The following is a 23,439-nucleotide window of genomic DNA, read 5'->3' on the forward strand; positions in this document are numbered from 1 at the left end:
TCCAGAACTGAAGCTTTCATAGAAAGCAAAGCTCATAGCCAATAGACCTCTCAATGCCTTCCCCCTCAAATTTTTCAAAATATGATTTAAAGCCATGCAAGTAAAAATATCTTGTTTCTACCCCAGTGTCTCTAGTTCATTTAACATTTATTAAGCCAAAACCTTAGTCATCTATTAATGCTTTTTTTTCCTACAAAATCTCCAACATTTATTTTTGTACATTAGAGTAAAATTATAATGAAACCACTAAAACACTAACGTTTCTTGTGGGAGCAAAAGAGGCAGTAAAGGGCCCGGCGGTGTGGCCTGGAGGCTAAAGTCCTCACCTTGAACGCCGGGATCCTATATGGGCGCCGGTTCTGGTCCACTTCCCATCCGGCTCCCTACTTGTGGTCTGGGAGAGCAGTCGAGGACGGCCCGGGGCCTTGGGACCCTTCACCCGCGTGTGGGAGGCCCTAAAGAAGTTCCTGGTTCCTGGCTTCGGCTCGGCGCAGCACCGGCCGTTGCGGCTCACTTGGGGAGTGAATCATCGGACGGAGGATCTTCCTCTGTCTCTCCTCCTCTCTGTATATCTGACTTTGTAATGAAAATAAATAAATCTTTTTAAAACAAAAAAAGAGGCAGTAAAACTTAAGAGTAGAAAATCTAAGATAAACTTGTGTTAAATGGACACATTTGCTTCTGACGTACCATCATTAGGAACATGGATGTCTTCTCCAACAGGTCACAAATAAACAGCTGAGTTTTCTCAGGTCCTTCACTCCTCTTTAAGGAAACAATTGCCCCCCTCCTATGGGTGTGTCAGTGACAAGCCTCGCCTCGAGGCCCAGAGAGAAAGCATGCATTTTCAGAATGATGTGTCATCTCAGAGTGGTCTAAAATTAACTCTTCCTTATGGTTTGGAGTCACAAGTTTTCAGGGCTAAACCACCAAGTCTCATTCTTGGCTGCACACCAGAATTACTTGCAGAACTTCTAAAACACAGATTGAACATTCCTTAAATGAAAATGTGAAACTTTTTGGGCTCTGAGATGATAACCTGAATGGAAAATTCCATACTTGATGTCAAGGGATGAGGTCAGAATGCAGACACACTGTAACAATGGCATAAAATTAACTTCAGGCTATGCAGATAAGCTGCATGTGAAACAGAAATTAATTTCATGTTTAAACTTGAATTTCATCCTAAAGACACCTCATTATGTATATGCAAGGACACCAAAATCCAAAAATATCCCAAATATGAAACACTGCTGATCTCAGGCATTTTGGATGAGGGCCACCCACCTGTGTACGGAATTAGAATCCTCAAATCTATATTCTGTTAAGGTCCCCATAGATTATTCTGTTGAGCCCTGAGATAACAAGCACTGAGACATGTAATAGTGTAAATCTCTGGAAATCATTACAGAAAACATCTGGATTAGAAATCAGAGGACTTACTTGCCCTCTGGCAGTATGGTTGTTAGCCTGTGGTAGAGTTTGGTAAAGGGAAATTCATTCCTCATCCCTAAGTAATAAACCCAACTATTTCCCCTTTGATATTCCAATTTTTATGCTGAGGAATTTAGAAGATCCTGTCACAAGAGCCAAGGACAAGGAAGACAAGGTTATGTTGTTGTTAAGATTTACTTTACTGATTGAAAGGCAGTTACAGAGATGAGACAAGGAGAGATAGATCTTTCATCTGCCAGTTCACTCCCCAAATGGCTGCATCTGCCAGGGCTATGCCAGGCCAATATCAGGAGCCAAGAGCTTTGTCAGGTCTGCCTTGGGGTGCAGGGGCTCAAGCACTTGGCCCATCCTGTGCTGCTTGCCCAGACATTTTAGCAGGAGGCTGGATCAGAAGTAAAGCAAGGATGCCAGCATTACAGGCTGCAGCTTTACCAACAGTGTTGGACCTGCAAAGAACTCAGTAAACACAACAATAAGGGAACAATCTGATTTTAAAATGGGCTAAATGGGATCAGGGAGTAAACCTAGTGGTTAAGACACGTGGGCTCAGTTCTTGGCTAGGGTTTCCAAACCCAACTTCTTGCTAATGAAGGCCTGGGGAGACGTCAGTGATGGCTTCAAGTAATTGGGTTCCTTCTTCCCATGTGGGGAACATGAATTGTATTCCTGGCTTCAAGCAACAGCCCCAACCCAGCCATTGTTGGCATACAAGGAGTGAACAGCAGATGACAGTTCTCTCAAATTTTTCTTCTTTAAAATGCTCTAAGATGCGAATAGAAACCCCAACAAAGAAGATATACAGTAACAAATAAACCTATGAAAAGATGTTTCATATCCTGTGTCACCAGGGTCATGCGAACTAAAGTAACAAGACAACACGTCCACACAGGTACCAGGATGGCAAAATCTGGAACACACACTAAATGAGCTAGCCAGGTTGCAGTTACTGCTGGTGCAAAGGCAAAGTGGGGTTCTTTTTTTTTTATTTATTATTTGTAATTCATTAATTACATTGTATTATGTGACACAGTTTCATAGGTACTTGGATTCTCCCCACCCCTCCCCAAACCCTCCCACCATGGTGGATTCCTCCACCTTGTTGCATAACCACAGTTCAAGTTCAGTTGAGATTCCCCCATTGCAAGCGTATACCAAACATAGAGTCCAGCATCTTATTGTCCAGTCAAGTTCAACGGCTTCTTAGGTATACCCTCTCTGGTCTGAAGACAGAGCCAGCAGAGTATCATCCGGATCAATTAAAAGCTCCAACATACCATCAGCAAAAATTTACATCATTATGGAAATAATTGACATAGTAATGAGTAACCAATATGTTAAAAGTAAATGTGAGTTCTTAACCACCTTCTGCGAAGGTGGGGTTACTTTGTTAACGCAGTTACTAAAGTTAATCATTGTTCTTACTATATGATCCTACAGTCATTTTTCCTTGTTATATACTCAGGGTCTAAACAGAAGCCTATGCATAAACATTTATAGCAGTTTCATTCACGACTGTCACAACTTGGAAACCACCAAGATCTCCTTCAGTCAGTGAATGGATAAGCTATGATATAACCATAAAAGAGAATAATTTTTTTGCTATAAAAGATAAGCTATAGGACCATGAAAAGACATGGGCAAACCTTAAGTGCCCTTTACCAAAGGAAGGATGCTGCTCTTTCTGTAGTTTCCCAACCATGTCACATTCTGGCAATGGTAAAACTGAGTAGACTCTAAAGAGACAGTGTCTGCCAGGGAAGGAGGAAGGGATGATTGGGTGGAGCACAGAGGACTGGAGCAGAGACTCTTCTGAATGAGGGCCAGGGCTGTGACATTATCATGTTAAGCTTCTGTAGTATCAGCTCAAGTCCGACTGCTTCACTTCTGATCCAACTCTTTGCTAATGACCTGGGAAAACAGGTCATTAGCACCCATGTAGGCAGCTCCTGGCTTTGGCCTGGTCCGGCACTGGCCATTGCAGCCCTATTTGGGGAAGGGAGGTGGTGTACCAGCAGATGGAAGACCTCTTTGTCTTGCCTTCTCCCTATAACTCTGCCTTTCAAATAAAAATAAATATTTAAAAGAAAAAACAACAACAAGATCAAAATCGCCACTTTTCTGTAAGATTCTACCCTGGTGGACTTATGTCATTCTCCATTTGTCCAAACCAAAAGAGTGCATGGCACCGACAGTGATCCAAGATGCAAATGTGGACCATAAGAGGTTATGCGGTGTCAGCACAGGCTCTGGTCAGCTGTCATGAGGCACCATGCTGGAGGCAGATGTGGATCATGGGAACAGCCACAGACGTGGGAGGAAGGGGAGGCAGACAGGAACTCGGTGCTTCCCTCCTAATTTTGCTGTGAATCTCAGAATACTCTAAAAAAAAAAAAAACAACAACAACAACAAAACAGTCTTCCCCAAAAGGTGAGCTCATCAAATAAAGAACCGTCAACTACACAAAAAGCAATGAGATTATGTTTTAGGGTCCATTTTGCTAGGGAGATCTTATCTGAGCAAGTGCTTTAAAACACATGTAGACTACATCACCTTATGCCCTGACAAGTGACATGAGTCTGCTGCTTTATAATACTCCTGTGGCTCACGGATAAAATGACCACACATTTACTCTGTTATCTGCAAATAAGCATTTTATTATCAAATAGTTTGACATCAGAACAAGATTTCTAATTCCAAAAGGATTTTCTTTACATAATATCACATTGGGAGACACATGAAAGAATCTGACGCTGCATCACGTTCCAGTTTGGTTTTTTTTTCGCAGTTAAATAAATTGGTTTGATCTAAAAAGTACAAATGGATTAATACCATGAAATATAAGTGCTAATTCATTTTCAGCTGGTACTTTATACTAGTGCCAGGTAGCAAGATTTATTTCATGGGTCCTAAAAGTCAACTACCAGAAAAACTCATGATCATTTTTCCTTATGGAAGCAAATCTCTCAATACGAAGAACAGCAGAGGGCTTAATGTAATTATGTAAGGCAGATGAGCTCAGAAATCATACTCAAAGACAGCATTTCATATTCAGTATTCCATGACAGAATTAATGACTCAGAGTAAACAGAAAAGTAAAATTAGCCCTTGGGCCTTCCATAATTTAATTGCTAAGGCCTTTCATGAATTCTAATTAACCCTCTCAGTTAGCCACTACTTCGCAGAACAATGTACCAGGACAGACTGCAAACATTACAGACTGTTTTAAAATCGACTTTGTGCAAGTCATTCCTCCATCCAGTTTTCTACCTATAAAGCTATTCCCAGACCAGCCTTAAGACTGATAATAAATTCACCAAATGCCTACCACATGCAGGGCAGTGTGCTGGATTCTGAAAACGTGGTAGGGACAGCATTCCTTGTCAAGCTAGCTATGTGCCATCAGCCAGCTGAACTGAGGGAACATTTGTCTGGAATAGCAGGCTGAGAGAGTGTACCAAGGGTGCCGGATGTATGTGACTCAAAACAGGAAATGGTAAGGACAATGCACTTCATGATGCGCCCTGAACACAGTCCCATTGGAGCAGAGCATTTAATGCTTTCTATGTAAACGGTGGATTCAGGCAGGTACAAAAAGACTGACACCATCTTTTCTCCTGACAGAATGCAAATGTCGGCCGAATGCCGCGCACTGCACACGCAACTGATTAGAGAGAGATGACTGATCTCTGGCTTCTGCAGGGGAAATGGGAAGGCTCCCCAAACCCTTCCCTTTCCTGCCAGCGGGCGTCAGTTTTTAAAGGCTCCCACTCTGCTTGCTTTGCTGATAAAGTTCTTCAGGAGATCGTGGTCCATCTCAGCAAAGCCTGAAGTTTGCGTTACCACAGTCAGATGGTTGATGCAGAACCTGAAGCAGAATTCTTCTAAATCCTAGAAACAACAGCAAAAATCCTTTAAACAGATTTCTATTTCCTGATGCAATGCAGGGTGGCATGAGAATTCCCACTTGTTTGTAGACCAGGACAAAGGACTGGATACCCCACAGGGGGAAATGTGGGCATGGTAAACCTCCATGACAGCCATTATGGATCTATGCTATAGAAATCTAAATAACAGAGGAAAGACACAAATTCCTCCACACCAGCCAAGGCAAGCAAAGCTGACAGGCACCTTAAGTACATGAATGCTCCACTGCCTGTTTCTAGGGATACCACTTCTTTATTCGTTTCACTTCCAACTCGGGCTAAAAACACCACAGCCCTCCTTTTAGTTTCCCTGGGAGCACTTAAAATGATGCACTCTTGGTTGAACTTTACAAGTGGCATTTGTGCTGACAGCACAAGAAAGTGAAACAAGACAGATACACGCTCCTTGGCTGATTCATACAGGGGAATGTAGCCCCACTACACAGCTGGAGTATAAATATGTGGACGTCAGTGACTGGGCATTTTGAAGCCTTATAGAAGGAGAGCAAATCAACAGAATTGCTAGGTTCTCCCATGAGAACAGAAAGACCCCCAAAACTGCTCATTCCATCTGTTCCCTTTTCCTTCCCGAGATGGAGATTTCCCAGCAGTATTCAATAAGGACAAGACACAGACAGAGGTCCAGAGATGCCAAAGACTCGATACACGATACAAGGTGGACCTGGCAGTGAGGAAATTCTGTCCACATACCACAAAGCCTTGGTACTTTTTGGCAGAAGGACAGTAGCCAACTTGAGCTGCTGCTGCTGTATACATCGTCATCTTTAAAGTGAGATCCTTAGTTCCTAGTTCCTGGTGACTCCCACACTTCTCTCCTCAAACTCCACAACCCCATAACCCGTCTCTGAGCCTCCACCTTGCCAGGCATGTTCATTTCCTAGCTATCACCTACTGAATACCGAAACCAACCTCCCAATATATCCCCCCACAAAGGTTTCTCCCCACGAGTCTTCCCTCTCTCCATCAATGATAACTTTATCCTTTCACCTACGCAGGCTAGAAACCCTGCAGTCATCCTTGTTTCTCTTTTTTCTCCTTTTCCCAACCCCCTTATTTAATTCATTTACAAATTCTCTCATCTCTACCTTCAAAATTAATCCAGGGCCAACTACTTTTCACTAACCCCACAGCTAAGAAAAGTGCGGACCCCTTCCCCATCAGTATTCCCTGAGTTACAGGTCTCCTTGCCCAACAGCCTGTGCTCCACATGGCGGTTGCAATGCTTCTGGTGTGTAAGGCTCAGAAGATGCTTGCTGCTCTCCAGACCCTCCCGCAGCTCCCTTGGCAGGCCTTGCTCCCTCCACCACACCACCTTATGACCTGCACCTGCCACCTTCCTGCTCACTCCGTCTCTCCACCAGGATCTGGATCCTGCTCTCAGACTCTCCTTGCAGCTCCTGCAAGTCTCGGCTCAGGTCACCTGCCCAATCTTAAACATCAACTTCAGTGTAAGCCTGGGCCTCCCAAGTTCTAGCTGACTTTCCCTATTTTACTTACCACCATCTGATATGGCATGTACTGTATTCATTGACTTACTGCCCACCTGCCTGCACCAGCAAGTTCCAGGAAGGCAGAGTTCTGGCCCCTTCTGTGCACCTGCAGAATCCCTTGAGCCTAGAGCAGTGCTGAGCAGATAGCAGGCACTCAGGGACTATCTGTGATATGAGTAAACACTGCTGGCTAGAATAAAGGGGACAGTTTAGAATTTTCATTAAATCCGTTAAATGTTCAATTTGGTAGCGACTGTATTTCAGCTTTGCATTCTGCTAGCTTACTAAGAACTTAGTCTCCTCAAACATCAGTTTCCTCATTTTAAAATGAAGAGTAAAAAAAAAATAATAATGCCTTTATCTTAAAAGGCTGTTTAAAGAGTAAATGAGAAACTGTGCTTCGAATACTTCCTGACTCATATTTTATGTACTAAGTAGCAATCTAGCATGAAGGAAAATTATTTACTGAATTACTCATATCCCTTACATTCTTATTGGGACATATAAGAACCAGCTAAATCAAATATACTGTTAATAACACTTTCATTTTAAATGGCGTATACATAGTTTCCTTTACTTACAGTCTATTATACTATTTTTGTGTACAGGAATTGGCCAGACAGGCTGTAGGAAAACAGACTGCCTCTGTCTGCAAAGTTGAACATACACTACACAAATATTCATGAGTATCTACTGTGTGTCAGATGCTATCCTATGCCCCAGAGAAACAGTAGGAAGAAAGGCCAAGCCATTTCTCACAGGAGCTTTCTCCCAGAGAATAGAGGACTGGCAGGTGACCACACATGTAATTCCCATAAACAGGGAATGTGAAGAGTCTCAGAAAACACAGCCTGGCTCATGGGAGACCAGCATCGATACCATGACCCAAAAGCACACACTCCAGGAAAAGCACTTGGACTTTATGAAGCACTCCTTATGCTCTAAGTGCTCAGAACATGATCAGCTCCACGTCAGAGAAGCCTTCACGACCCTCTTAGACGTCAGTGTTTCAAGGTGGGCCGTACTGCCTTTCAATGTTAGGTTGAAAAGACGGGGCCTTCAAATATTAAGAGGTAAATATACGAGTGTGCTTGAAAAAGTTCATGGAACACAGATTTAAACTTAATGTTTATTCTGATTTCAAAACTGCATTTTCTAAGGAATTATCTTAAGTACCCTTGTATATAATGCTACAGAAAAAAAAAATCAGAAGTTGGCTGTATTAAAGCCAAAATGTAATCTGGTTGATGAGTCATTTCCTTCCCTTCATTTCTTTGTACTTTCCAGTTTTTAATAAGCATAATATGATTTATATAAGCAGAAAACAAGCTATATCCTTTTTCCTCTTTTTTTTTTTTTTTTTTTTTTTTTTTTACTAAAATGTCCCTGTTTTTGAGCAAAAGGGAGGATATCCTCACACCAAAAGGAAATCAACTTCAAGAAGTTCTGGCCTGTTTCCTAGAGATTTAGCTCTGAGACATATTTTCTTTCCTTTCTTCATTATCATAACAATACACATTCACTGTGGAAAGTTAAAAAAGGAAAAAAAAAATCTCGTAATCCCACCATCCAATGAGAGCCACTGACCATATCATATTATTATTATTATTAAGTTCTTCATATTTTTCTAAAAAATTAACACTAGGATCCCAGTTTTTCACTTGATGACCTATTGGGAATAGTATGATAGTAGCATTTTACATACAATTCTCTTCATAATGTCTTTTTCTAAATTTTCAAACCCATCAACTGTTACTGTTAGCATTTCTCAAACTGAATCTTTGTCCAAATCCATGATCGCTTCCTTAAAATAAATTCCTTTAGTACATTCCCTAGCTTAAGAATTACATCTCTAAGGCTTTTAACATGTGTTCCACTCAATTGCCTTTGTGAACAACTTGCACTCTCACCAGCAGTGTGGCGGCCCATCATGGAACCTGCATTATTCCTAAAGCTACATGATGTGGTTTGATGGCTAAAAAGCTATCCCGCGTTCCCATTTCTATTTTTATGTGATTAAGGATTCATTTGTTTTGGGGGTTTCTTTGTTCTTTTTCTTTTTATCAAACTGCTCTATTTTTTTAAACTATAATAAACTTGCTTTGTTATATGTTGCAAATATTTCCTGTATATTGTTTAATTTCTAATTTTCTCAGTGGCAGTTTGGAGTATATAATTTTTTTATCATTCAAAGTCAGATCTAATGATCCTTTCTGATTTCTGCCTTTGAAATCCCTCTAACATCATAAAGAAATAATCCCTTAGGTTTCTTCTAGTACATTATTTCCTTTACATGAAGTAACTGACCTAGAGTTTATTTGAACTTCGGGCCTGACACAAACGCCTAAGCCCAGCCTGCCAGGAAGTGGGTGGCAGGTGGAGTCTGGCAGGGAAGAGCCGGCCTTACCTGGGGAGCCTGTCACCTTCCCAGGGCGAGCCAGCAGCCTTACCTGGGCGTCGTATTTCACTGCAGCCGAGAGCAGGGCGATGGCGTTCTCCTCGCAGATGCCTTGCTTGATAGTTTGCTGACAGAGCTTTTTCAAACGGTTTTCTCTATAGAATGTGGCCAAGTCCAGCAGCCCTGGGGGAAAGGGGAGGGGAACACTTCCACATTCTGATGGGAACTCCTTCCAGCCACAGCGAGAGCAGGACCAGGACCCTGTTCATCTGAATGTCACCGGCAGGGGCTCTGTGCGGAAACGTGGCCTGACTCCCACTTGCCCCACGCACCTCTACAGAAGAGGAGGCCCAGACTGAGCTAACCCCACAACACAAACGATCTGCTCACCAGAACTAGGCAAAGCAAAAATGTCCTTAATGGTTCTTCATAAGAGGGCAGGGGTCGGGTGTGCGGCTCTCACTGCCCCTCCTCCTGCACTCCATGCCCCCGCCAACCTGCAGCATCCCTGGTCATCTCACCGGCACACAAGCACACACATGGCTAAATGGAAATGCCAACTTTCCCAGCATCCTTTGCACCCGAGTACAGCCTTGATCAACTCTGGCCCATGATTTGAAAGCAGTGGAACTCCAGGATCCCTTCCCCTGGAAGCATTGCGATCTGCCCACTGCCCTCAGTATCTCTGCCTTCCTCTGGGTGCCTCCTGTAGTACCCCATGGCAGCAGATGGTTTGATAGTTCACCTGGTTCTTATCTTGTCTGTCTAGTCAACCCAACCTCTGTAAAAAGTCCTAAAAAGGGAAATGAGTGAATTCAATATAGAACCTAAGAAAACTTTCTCTCACAGCACCTTTCTATTTGGGCGCTAGAGAGACGTTACACCCAACGCTCTGCTGCTGCCTTGGGGCAGTCTTGGCCATTACCTACGGCTTCCTCCGGGGAAAGGCTGATGCTGTCTGTGTACAGATACTCCAGGAAGGCTCTGAAGACGGGATATGAAAATTCGCTCATCTCTATGATGTCATCCTCACAGTCTTCCAATGAGGAACGAAAATGCTCACACCTGAAGGAAGCAAAGAGGGTCAGGTGATGGCTTGGGGCATAGTCACACCTCACTTTGGCTTCTGTCTTGCACTGCTGGCCTCAAGTTCTAAAGCAGTCACTTCCTAACAAGGCTGCCCACCCACTGCTGCTGCAGGTGCACAGGTGGCAGCCTCCTGGGCCATGCAAGTGGAAACAGTGCTGGGCACCCCAGCCTCCTTCCCACATCACACTCTTTGATCAGCATTGATACAAATTGGATGGGTTTATTTTCTGTAAGTCTGAGTAATTGTGTTGCTTCATCCCATTATGGGTTGAATCGGGGGGCCCTAAAAATTCCCAAGCCAAAATCATAACCACAGGGCTTCAGAATGTGGCTTCATTTGGAGACAGCATCTTTACAAAGGGACCCGAGTTACAGTGAGTTCTCTGGGTGGTGTTCACTGACCTCGATTTACAATAAAAGGAAAATCAGACACAAGCTTGCACACAGCGAACATGCCATGCAGACATGGCAGTTTATTGCCACAAACCAGGGAATGCCACAGACCACAGGAGGCCCTAGAGACGAGGGCTGAGGCAGGCAATGAATGCCCCCTCCTGGCCTGCCAATGAAATCCGCCCTGCTAACTCCCTGACTCTGGACTTGGGCTTCTACCACTGTGGGCGAACACCCTTTGTTGTGTAAGTCACCAGCTTCTAGCCCTAGGACACAGCAAACTCATTCGCTTCTGCCCATCTTCCTTTATGAAGATCTATGGGCAAGAGTGAGAATGAATGGATTTGCACAGCCAGGAGAGGAAGTTCGCCATTCACTGAAGCAGGAATTAAGTGTCTGAACTGCAGGGTAGCCTGTGTGGCTCCCCACTCCTGCAGAAGTCTAAACCACAAAGTCTTAAATGAATAATGCTAACAGGGTGGGAACTTAATCCAATTATGGTGTCTGCAGGTGGGGCCTTCAGGTGGTGATTGAGTTGGATTAGGCCACTAGGGTGGAGCCCCCGGGTCAAGTTCAGACCACAAGCCTGTTTTGCCTGGCCAAGTGGTCCTTCCCTGCACGTGTTCCACCATCTACCACCTTCAACTGACTTAAGACTGATGGGGCCGCTCAATCTAGGACCATGAATCTCCAAAACCATGAGCAAAAATAAGCCTTCTTCACCCCAAGGTGACATCTCTCAGGTATTTTAGCTGTAGGAATGAGCATTTGACTAATTCAATTTGTTATCCAACAATATACAGCATTTCCAAATCACTAGACTATGAGAAAGGCGTCAGGCACGGCTAAATGCATACTGTATCATTCAGTTCCTATAAACTCCTACAAAATGCTAGTTAATCTATAGTGACAGGGAAGATGAGTGGGCGCCGGGAGGCCTGTGGCCTGATAAGGGAAACGTTTTACATCTTGGTGGGTGGAGTTTTTACAGGCGTGTGCATGCAACAGATCTCACCAAACACACCTGGGATGGATGCAGTTCATTGCTCATAAACTAAACATTGACAAATTTGATTCTTATAATCTTGGTGTTAACTTCACCCTGGACCCGTATCAATCTGGAAAAGCCTGATCTTGGCTTTTTAAGGCATCTAACTGTTCCGTGTCCCACAGCCGACTAAGGGCAGTGCTTGTCCTGGGCTAAGCTCCCAGAGTCTGCCTTAGCAGGAAGTTGGAACTGCAAGTTCCCAAGTAGGGAAGATCATGTGCATCCAAGTCCCCAGAACTGTGTGAAAAGCACAGGGCCCAGCCAGTGAGTGCCAGCTGGCTGCTCTTTCTGGTATCTCAGTGGGCATGACACAGTAGGCAAAGAGTGGGTGAGGGATGAGAAGCTAAGGATGGCCAGCCAAAGCATGTGTATGGCGTAAATCCCAGCACCTTCTGTGCTGACTCCATATAGTTAAAGGTAGGCAGCCCACCCCTCATGCCACTAAGCCTCACTATCCATCACGTGCCACATACCATGACACTCCCTTGGAGACCAGCACGTGCACTACGGCCCCACCCCAAGGCTGCCTCCTGTGAACACTCAACCAGGCCCTGCCCCAGCACTACCCCGGCCATGTAAACAGGATGACCCCAGCTCAGGTGGGGGGCAATTCTCATCTCTGAGTGGGCACAATCCCTTTGCCTTTCCATGGCCCCACTTTCCTACTTGCCTTCATCCATGTCTCCCAGTTGCACTCTCAAACTCCAGAAGACAAGCATCTGGGGTAAGGGCAGCTGAGGGCTCTGCACCCAGCCAAGACTCCTAATCCAACCAACATAATTTTGGGGACTTATCCCTCCAAGAGAACCTCCTTCAAGTACTCTAAGGAATGTGAGAGGAGGAATGATTGCCCAAACCACACACCTAGCTCTTGCGGCACATACCTGCATGCTTGGTTGCTTCACACGTTATGTCTTCGCCCAGGCCGCACTACGTGCCATACATTCTTTTCTGATAACTGAAGCACCCGGTATAACTCCTCAGACACTTAGAATACAGTGTGTGAATGCGGTGGGTCAGCACTGTGGTGCAGCAGGTGAAGCTGCAGCTTGTGACGGCAGCATCTCACATAGGCACTGGACCACTCTACTTCCCCTCCCTGCTAACGTGCCTGGGAAAGCAGCAGCAGATGACCCAAGTGCCTGGCCCCCTGCACCTACATTGTAGAATGGTAAAAAGCTCCTGGCTCCTGGCTCCTGGCTTCAGCCTGCGCTTAGTCCTGGCTGTTGTGAATATTTGGGAAATGAACAAGTAGATGTAAGATTCTTTCTCTCTCTCTTTCCCCATGCCCCACCCCCATGAACTCCTCCTTTCAAACAAATCTTTTTTTTTTTTTTTAATGTTGAATGAATACGTGCTCTCAATTCTGAAAATAAATGAGTCCTTACCTAATTTTGAGAAGGACTCTATGTGCATAAATGTACTTTCCATCAACCAGAAACTTGAGGTCTGCGGTGTCCGGGTTGTCAAATTCCCTCTTCAGTGACTCAGCCACAGTGAGGTGGTCATCGGGTTCTAAGAGGATGATACAAATGCTCCTGGAGTTACAGACATGACGGCAACACAGGTCGGGCAGAGCGCTGGTCTGTGGATCCCCACAAAGATGCCAGTCCCTCGAAACAACTGACCAGTTGAGCAATGCCCTTTTCCTCGAACTAAGGATTTGTAACTCTGTAATTTCAGAACCTCACCCACATCTGCTTATAAATCCAGCAAAACAACAGCAGGGTGGGCATCTCGTGCAGGGGTGAAGACATCCCCGGGGGGCCCTTATCCCATTATCAGGTGCCTGGGTTTGAGTCTCAGCTCCTTTCCCCATTCCGCTTTCCTACTAAGGCACACCCTGGAAGGCAGCAGGAGACGGCTCACGCACTTGAGTCCCTGTCATCCCTTGAGATGACTGGAGAGCCAGGCTCCTGGCTTTGCCAGCAGTAAATTGTAAATTCTGTTCCCTACCTCACTCTGCCTTTCAAACAAAATAAAAAAATTTAACTCCTTAAAGTTCCAAGCCACCTCACTAATTTTGGAAGGAATTTTGCAATGTCTGAGTAAACATCTTGGCTAAAAATAAAAGATATGAATAACCAGGGAAATGAAAAAGCAGTCATGTAAATTCAATTTTCATTTAGCCATGCTGTTGTTTCCTGTTACATTTAAGAAAGTTACACAATTGCTTCTTTTTCCCAGGAGCCCATTCGAAGGAAACAGAGTTTAAGGCCCTGCCCTCACTAAGTCCTTCCCAACAAAGAAAGAAGGTCCACTCTCCTCCAGGTCCAGGACCTCGGACCACGCCCCCAACGCACAGCGACAGCTCACCCACGGAGAGCAGGCGCCAGGAGACGGCGGGCGTGGCGAAGCAGGCGAAGACGTCGTCGGTGCAGGAGAAGTGGGTGAGGTGAGGCAGGATCACCGACTGGCCCCGGCACTGGCCCCACATGTACACGTGCCCGCCCTGGGTCTTGGCGGCGGACGTGTGCGCAGAGTGGCAGGCTGCGATCTCAATGATCCTGGGTTGATAAGCAAAAACCACATGACACTAAACAGAAGGAACGACTTGACTGCGCCATTCCCCGTGTTTCACTGATGTGGGGGCTTCCTCAACTTAATTTACAGAAAGCTGTGGGCCTGAGAAGAGGGGAAAACAGAACAAAATCCGACAGAACAAAGACTCATAGCTTCATCTTCTGAACGCCTGGGCACCAAACAGTAACTTTCATTAAAACCTCATGTCAAAGACTCTTGTCATTCATAGGATTCTGTCTGCTTCCACTCCAAGCCAGCAGGCCTAGGGAACATTTGAGGGGACTCCAAATAGTTCATGGAAACGTAGAAGTCAAAGATAAGTTTATTCTCAAAAGAACTTTGAAATCCATGGACAAGGTTCTCATAGTAGGCAGTTTCCATGATTGTTTTTGAAGAATCCTGGTCGTGCAGCGTCTCACTTTGAAATCCCAGTGCCATCCAAGAGAGCAGATGGAGAGAGAGGGAGAAGGAAATATTTACCTTTTTCTTGAGATATTATTTTCTTACTGAAGAAGACAATAAAGATTTAGGCTATCCTGACCCAGGGTGAGGGCAGAAATGCCGAATCAGCACGGCGCTGTTTTCCTGGTGTAGCGGTGCAGGCTCCACACAGTACATCCAGGGATCCCCCGCCACGAGGGGGTAGCACCTGAGGCCCACAACAGTAGTTTTTCTGCGATCAGCCTACCACAGACCCCAGCACAAAATTCACAATGGACAGAGAAGTGGTTGTTGGAACACCTAACTGGGAAACAATTTTGTTGACTCTGAATTAAGAGGTTTTCTCTCACAAGCCACCACACAGAAGAGGACAGGAAACCGCTGGTTTTACCCTAGGTGAAGTCACTGTCATAAACTGGCCTCTTTTAAAGGGCCTGTTCGGGAAACTGGATTGTTATCTTTCTAACTGTTGTTTTTTCAGAAGGTCATATAAACAGCTGAGTTTCAGTTTGCACACTTGAAATTTAGCATGAGGGACTCAAATTTTTTAGCCTGCTGTCTTGGAGCCCCATGTAGGAGTTTTGTCTAAACTACTCCTCCTGGGGCAGTCATTTGGGTGCAGTGGGTTAATGATGCACTCGGTGTTCACATCCCATCTCAGAAAGCCTGAGTTCAAGTTCCAGCTCCCCTGCTTCCCATGCAGCTTCCTATTGTGCATCCTGACAGGCAAGAGGCGACACTCAAGCGCTGGGCCCTTGCCACCCACATGGGAGATCTGGCTGCTGGCTTCAGCCCTGGCTATTACAGCCATCTGGAGGGTGAACCCATGGATGGAAGATGACTTTCTTCTTTTCTCTGTTTTTCCTCCTTCTCTGTCTCTGTTGTTCTGCCTTTCAAATAAATATAAATTAGGGACCGCTGTCCTGGAGAAGTGGGAGAAGTCATTGTGAGTCACTGTTTTGAGTCACAGCTGGCTTCACTTTTGATCCAGCTCCCTTACTAATACAACTAGGCAAGCAGTGGAGGATAGCTCTAGTTCTTGGACTCCTGTACCCTCTGCTTGGATTGCCAGGTTCCCGGCTTTAGCCTGGCCCAGCCCTGGTCATTCTGGCTATTTGGGTATTTGGGGAGTGAACTAGCAAAGGAAAGATTCTCTCTCTCTCTCTCTCTCTCTCTCTCTCTCTCTTTCTCTCTCTCTCTCCCCCACATACACACACACTCCCTCTTTCTCTCTATAATTCTACCTTTCAAATAAACAAAACATAAGCTTAAAAAAACCAAATAGCAAGCACCTATCATTTTTATTCAACACTACGACTATTAGCATTTGAAATAGCATCTCTTTTCTATAAAAAGCATTTTTTCCCCTAACAGTCAGTGCAGATCAGGAGATGTCCCCTGTAGGACTCCTTTCCTGACATTTGCATGTTTGGGTCAGTCACTGGCTTCAGCCCAGTGGGGACGCTGTGGCTATGGTCTGTCTTCTCAGTACGTGGACTCTTTACTGCACACGAAGGAAGCGGGAGAAAGAAGAGGTTCTCGTCTTTAAAGAGAATGACATCCACTGCAACCTTCCCCAAGAATTTTGCTGTCCAGCTCTGCAGGCAGCCCTGACTGGGAAGCCTGCTGCACTGTACCTCAGGTGGGGCCAAGCGGTGGCAGGGCACGGCTCTCTGCTCCCAGCAGTTTAGAGAGGCCAGGGTATGTAATTCTTTGCAATCAGTGTTATCACCTATGTTGTGGTCACTCTTCATTGGGGGGGTGGGGAAATCACTACCTGCTCTTAATAACAAGGTTTGGTGCCACGCTAGTGGCATGATCCCCAATAACTGCAAGGTTTGTTGGCTGTGAAGAGCTAGAAGTGAAAAAAGCAAAGAGTGAGAAAAGAACGAAAGATGGAGAACAACACAGGGGACAAAAGGTCATTTGGGAGGAAGAAGACTAACAGGAAATAAGCAGCATAAATCTAAGACGCAGAGCAGGGACTCTGGTCTTGGCTGCACAAGCCACAGTGCTTGCCATCAACCTCAAGATGCCAGAGACGACTCACCAGCTCCAGGCTTGGCCAGCATTGCGCTCACTGCTTTCCTGCCGCTTTGAGAACAAACCCAAGAGCTGGCCAGTCGGATGCCACAGGATGACAACTTTGCGAAGACTGGGAATGCGGGAGTTAAAGGGAAGACCAGCATTTGACTTATAAAAGTTATTTTTAGGTAAACACAGGTGCTGACAAATATTAAGATGACTCATCACGAAAAGCTGGGAATGATGTTTTACAGATTTCCCTGGGGTTGTTGATTGGGCCAAGAATTCAATGCAGGCACATTTTAGTTTGTTCCACAGCTGTGAACAGACAACCAGGAACTGAAGGTTCACCCCACTCCAGAAGTGATTCTGCTTCTCATTAGTCAAGCTTTCCCAAAAGTGTTAGTGGGAGGGTTCTCATGAGGTAAGTCATTTGGTATTCTGGAAGGAAACGTGGAAAACCGCACAGAGATTACAGGGTCCTCCCTCACAGAGAGTACAGGGTCCTCCCGCACAGAGATTACAGGGTCCTCCCACACAGAATCCAGTGACACAGGCCTGACTACAACAAGGCAAACTCAGAAATCACCACCTGAAAAGTGGGATCAGGAATTCCCACCTAAAACATCCATTCATGTTCTTGCCAGCCAAAACAAGGTGGATGTGGACTACAGCAAGTGTACACGGGGCCCAGCCACCTCCACTTTGCTTCCCATTGTAATTCCAACAGATTGTAGTTTACCAAGGAAAGCAACAGCTGCTGCCTCAGGCTCAGCTCAAGCAACCTGACACATCACCGCTAGTCCTTCGTTGCTTCCTCTTCCAGCTCCAGGGCCCATGAGCTGTTGGGTACTGGACTCCGGGGAGGTCAGTGCTGGTCAAGGTTGGCAGAGCCTGCCAGTCAGGGACAGCTGAGTTCCTTTCTCTGACAAAGGCAGAAGCACCAAAAATAAAATCTGAGCACCACACAAAGGCGCACTGGCTTTCTGGGATCTCTAACACTTTGTCATTCAGCAGAAGCACTTAGTGTCCCACTGACAGCATTTGCTCACAGGTGGCCTATTTCTGAAACCCTGACAAAGTCCTCTCACTTTCTCCAGAGCAGCAGGGGTCTTTTACAAGATATGCTAATGGCATGGCCGCAGGCATCCCTCACAGTTATCTCCTCTGCTCTCCAATTCTTAAGGGGCCAAGGGCCTCATTCTAAGATTTTTGGCTAGGGCCCAGCGCTAGGGCTTACTAGATTCTGCTCATCCTGCTCATCCTGTTAATATGCCTGGGAAAGCAGTGGAGGATGGCCCACAGTGGAGTGCTGTGGGTTTTTGCACTCCAGTGGGAAACCTACAAGAAGCTCCTGGAAACTGGCTTCTGCCTGGCCCAGCTCTGCTGTTGCATACCTCTGGGGAGTAAACAAACAGATGGAAGATTTCTCTATCTGTCTCTATTGCTCCCTCTCTGAAACTTTGCCTTTCAAATAAATAAAACGTTCAAAAAAACAACAAAACCGCAGTTTTATTTAGCCCCTGGAAACATAAGTTAAAAACTAACAAAATCCTCAAACTCAAATGAAAACTGCAGTTATTAACAAAAGACATTTTGGCTCTTCATTTTCACTGTTAAGTACTGCATAGAAAAAATCCACCCCGTCCTCCTCATGGGTGACCTGGATGGGGTTTCTGGTTCCTGGCTGCTACAGGCATTTGGAAAAACAGCCAGCAGATGGAAACACACTCTCTCTTTCTCTTTCACATAAATAAATAAGTCTTTTAAAAAGAGAGAGAAGAAAAGATAATGTAATGTTTTTAATGCCACACCTCTGCGCCAAGAAACAAGAGAGGGGTAGGCATTGTGGCACAGCAAGTAAAGCTGCCACTTACAACACAGGAAAAAACCCATATTTGAGTGTCAGTTGGAGTTTCAGCTGCTCCCTGCTAACGTGCCTGGGAAAGTAGCAGAGGAAGAGCCAAGTACTTGGGCCCCTGCATCTTGTGGGAGACCAGGATGGTGCTTCTGGCCTCTGCCAAGCTCAAATCCAGGCTGCTGTGGCCACCAGAGGATGGAAGATCTCTCTCTGTCTCTCTCCCTGTTTTCCCCTCTATCTGATGTTCTTCCTTCTGAATAAATAAGCAAATATGTATTTTTTTTTAATGAGGGAAAAGGCATACACTGGAGAATTTAAAGGCTTTCAAAAGTATTAGAATAATCCAGGAACTATTTACACAACCCTGTAAATAGTACAGAAAATGAGGTTTAAATTTCCTAATGGTTTGATTCTTACAGTGACAGCCTAGGAGGACGAGTAATGAAATAACCCTATCCTTTTTTCAACAGGCAGATTTTGTAAGTAGCTGAGTGGCTTGTTTCACACTCCATTCCAAGTCCATTTCCCTAGGCCAGAGAGGACAAACATCAACAGAACCAACAGAAAGAAGGAAACAGCTAATTTTCCAGAGAGAATAGAGAGGTAGTTTGCTAGAGATTTAGTCAATGTAGCTTGCACTTCGAAAGCTGACTTTCAAGAAGATGGTTAAAAAGTACTCAAATGCTAACAGTAAAGTCCCCAAGAGTCATTGCTGTGTGTACCTCCTGTTTGGTCCCTACCGGCCACTGGCTGAGTTAGAAACTGCACACCTTACCTGTCCTTTTCTACAACCACAGGAGTAGGGTAGGACTGGTTACTTTTATTGCCGGTGCCTAATTGGCCATAAGAATTGGCGCCCCAAGCATACACTTGGCCTTCATCTGTTAATACTAACGTGTGTGCATAGCCACAGGCAACCTAGAAAGAGGGGGGAAAAAAGTCACTCAGGCGTGGAAACAGAAGGAACTGTTTTGCTGTTAGGTTAGACAGGTAGGGAATCAAAACTGAAAAAAGAAGCTGCCTGCCTGCAGTGGCAAACATGAAGTGAAACCAAGTCCCCAAGTGTGGTCAGAACTACGCTGCAATGAGGCAGAGTCCTTCAGCTTGCTCAACCCCAGGGCAGGCAGCTGCAATTCAGCACCTGCCATGCTCTCAGAGGGGAGGAGCTGATACAATCACCAGACACCTCCGATTTTTAGTAATTCTTTTTCTTTGTAACAGAAGGTGTTCAATGTGAAAAATATAGAGATGTAAGCATATGAAAGCTAAGGGTTGGTTTTGTCCTATTTATATGTAAACATTCATATGCATGAACAGCTTTTTAAAAATAATTATATTGTGTAATTAGTTCTGTATCATGCTTCTTTTTCTTAACATCATACACAGTATTTTCCCATATGATTAAACATTCTTTGTAAATATTGTAGCCATCATCTACACTTGGTATAATTTAATCATTGACACTATATGCTCAGTACACGACACTACATTTTCTTATTAAAGTTATCCATTTTTATTTGATTTTTTTTGCTATATTGTCTTAATGCTGTAAAATATTCTGGTTCTATGTCAAAACTTGTGATGATTTTTAAGGCTCTTGATGATACATACTGCCAAAGATTCCTCAGAAAAAAGCTGTAACAATTCACATCCCAGAAGCTGGGTGTTGGAGCTTTTGGAAACAGACACAACTGAATCCAGGGGAACTGTTTTAACCTCTACTTTCACAGAGACAATCATCCAAGCAGCTCAGCTTTTCACTCTCCTAAGACAACTGTGTCTCTAATTCACACCTGAGTCCCTGCTGCTCTCCACACACAGGGACCAACAGGGGACATACCCGCTGCACTCGAATGCCTTGCAGAGCGGCTACTCTGCAGGGGGTGGGCTGGTTGCCACCACTGCCAAGTCCAAGCTGCCCATTTCCATTGTAGCCCCAGACGTAGACCTGAGAGAAAAGGAGAAACTCAGTGTACCTGAAAGCCAGCTAGCTAGCCAGCCAGCAAGGTCCTCATCATAATAAGCATGCCACAACCCACATGACACTTCTGTGACCTGAATGTCAGTCCCCAGAACCTCATGTGTTGGAATCTTAAAGTCAAATGTTCATGGTGTTTGGAGGTGGGGGTTAGGGGAGGTGACTGGGTCAGCCTGTTTTCAGGACCTAATGGATCACGGGGTTACTGAGAATTTATAACAGTGAGCTCTCCTTGAAACACCTGCTCTGTGTCACCATCTGATGCCCTCCATTACCTTGGGATTCTGCAGAGTCCCCACTGAAAAGAAGGCCTCTCCATATGGACCTCGGTCTTTCTCCCCCCAAGAACCATGCGCTGAATAAACCTGTACTCCCTATGAACTACTCAGATTGTGGGATTCCGACGTCTAAGACAGACACTAGAATAGCACACAGCACTGCAGAACACACTATGATGGAATTACGTTCCTACCTCCCCGGTGTCCACAACCGCCATGGAGCACATCTGTCCACATGCTATGTTCACGACAACTTTGTTCTGTAGGCAACCAGTGACTCTTCGAGGAATGGGCTGATTGGCTGTTGGGCCAGATCCCACCTGCCCAGAGTTATTATAGCCCCAGGCAAATACCTATCGGGAAGAGAAGATCAAGGAATGACAGGTGTTAACTGACCAAGTGTCTCACTGGGACACTGCCCACACTTAACACATTTCATCTCCCTCTCACTGAGCTCCACAGACCTCACAGCACAGGCAGAAACAATGGGGAAAAAACTTCTTCTTACGGGTATGTTATAAAATGAGGTTATTGGTTGTTATCTACACTACAATAACTAACACATATCTACACACTTACAAAAATACCTACTTTGCATCAGCCATATTTTCTACCACTTGTGGATATTTTTATTTTAAAATAGTTCCATTATAGCAATACAGAAAGAATGGCATGGCATTTAGCTACTCAAGTTATAGAAGTGCTTAGTACATACAGGGAAAGATCTCAAATGCTCCAATAGCATGACTATGAATTGCTACCAAATATAGGATTGAATTTGAAGATGGTGGTTAATTTAAGCAGGCGATCATCTTTCCGGGATGGTTATGGTGGTCACTACAACTTTATGGAAATCAATTCCATGAGCTTTCTGCTGACTGTTCTCACCTCTCCATCAGATGTCAGCACCAAGGAATGGTAAGACCCACAGGCAACTTCAATGACTTGCTTGTTTGACAGATTAGTGGAGATCTGACAGGGCACTAAACCATGATTAGTTGTGCCATTGCCCAGCTGGCTGTAAGCATTGTGACCCCAGGTAAAGACTTCTCCTTCTGGAAATAAAAAGAAAGTTAATCTGCTTTTGACACATACTTTATTTATGAAAATACACACTGCCTAACTTCCACACACTAAAAATTCATTTTTAAAAAAATCTTCATTTTTAAAAAGTCAACTTCCTATTCTAGCAAATTCCTTCAGTAAAAGAATCTATTTAGGAAATAGGAACTACATTCTATCTCAAAGCAACAAAGTAAAATTTAAACTCATGCAATTATGATAGCTGGAAGAGATTTTTTTGTTTGATTTTTAAGAAACAGCAGAGAAAAAGCCTCTAAGATTAACAGTAAAATGGGTCCAATGCAATCAATGGCTCAGTTGGCTAATTCTCCCCATTGCAAATGCTGTGATCTCATATGGGCACCAGTTTGTGTCCTGGCTGCTCTTCTCATCCAGCTCCCTGCATATGGCCTGGGAAAGCAATAGAGGATGGCCCAAAGTCTTGGGACCTGCACCCATGTGGGAGACCCAGAAGAAGCTCCTGGCTACTGGCTTCAGATCTGCTCAGCTCTGGCTGTTGGGGCCACATTGGGGGGGGGTGAATCAGCAGATAAAATATCTTTCTCTTTGTGTCTCCTTCTCTCTACAAATCTGCCTTTCCAGTAAAAATAAGTAATTTTTTTTAAAGTAAAACCCTAAGGTTGAAAATCAAAAGTCTGAAGGCTACTTATCTCCTTTAGACCTTAATTTCATTATCTATAAAATTATAGCTTAGTTAATTTTTAAACATTTATTGATTTGAAAGTCAGAGTTACACAGAGAAAGAGGCTAGATGAGAAGTGGAGTAGGAGGACACAACCTCAGTGCCCATATGGCATACAAGTGCTAGTTTGACTGGCTAAGTCAGAACACCAACTCCACTTTGCTAATTTTTAAAATTATGGTAATGAATATGTAATCTGCATATAACAGAAAATTTCCTAAAACACACAAAATAAATGGACAATTTCAAAAATAAAATCTAGTACGGTTTATCCCTTAAAAGCCTCCAATATATATATCTTAGCATAAAAGGATTTAGTTTTTCCTTTTTTAAACCTGAAATAGAATAACCTAGTATCCACTCATTTTATCTGTATTTTCTACCGAATGTCTCTTCATACTAAATTCTGAATCATTTCTTCTAATCCATCTTCTAGTTTATTCTCTCTTTTACTGCAGCCATGTTGTTATAGAACCTATTTACTGAATTTTCACTTTTGAATTACATTGTTCATTTGACTCTTTTTCAAATCTCTGTGGTGTATGTAGGTTCCTCAAGCTTTTTTTTTTTTCAATTAATAAATACATCTGTGTTTTAACGGGCTTCTGGCCATTGTCATCTGTGATGCGTAGTTGTCAGTCCTTGCTGCCTGTCTCATATGCTGGTTCTTACCTTTGGGAGGTTGGGACTAAGTTTCTACACTAGGTCCAGCAGACAAAACCAGGAAGCAGTCACTTGGACTAAAGCTCC

The 23,439-nt window shown here is 44.4% G+C and overlaps 1 protein-coding gene across 7 annotated transcripts in view; it reads right to left on the reverse strand.

The window, feature by feature from the left end:
* Positions 1 to 4,087: 4,087 nt before the first annotated feature.
* The window catches only part of RCBTB2 (RCC1 and BTB domain containing protein 2), a 40,814-nt gene continuing 21,462 nt past the window's right edge, over positions 4,088 to 23,439 (reverse strand). For all 7 annotated transcript variants that reach the window (XM_058670764.1, XM_058670768.1, XM_058670762.1 and 4 more), the window contains 9 exons: positions 21,813 to 21,979; positions 21,119 to 21,277; positions 20,509 to 20,616; positions 19,444 to 19,586; positions 14,135 to 14,325; positions 13,207 to 13,333; positions 10,214 to 10,353; positions 9,341 to 9,471; positions 4,088 to 5,344 (listed from right to left, as the gene is read on the reverse strand). In XM_058670764.1, coding sequence (XP_058526747.1) covers positions 5,204 to 5,344; positions 9,341 to 9,471; positions 10,214 to 10,353; positions 13,207 to 13,333; positions 14,135 to 14,325; positions 19,444 to 19,586; positions 20,509 to 20,616; positions 21,119 to 21,277; positions 21,813 to 21,979 — 1,307 coding nt within the window. In that variant the 3' untranslated portion in view covers positions 4,088 to 5,203. The remainder of the gene's footprint in view (positions 5,345 to 9,340; positions 9,472 to 10,213; positions 10,354 to 13,206; positions 13,334 to 14,134; positions 14,326 to 19,443; positions 19,587 to 20,508; positions 20,617 to 21,118; positions 21,278 to 21,812; positions 21,980 to 23,439) is intronic.

This window comes from Ochotona princeps, chromosome 12 (genome assembly GCF_030435755.1).
Source record: "Ochotona princeps isolate mOchPri1 chromosome 12, mOchPri1.hap1, whole genome shotgun sequence".
Lineage (NCBI taxonomy): Eukaryota > Metazoa > Chordata > Mammalia > Lagomorpha > Ochotonidae > Ochotona > Ochotona princeps.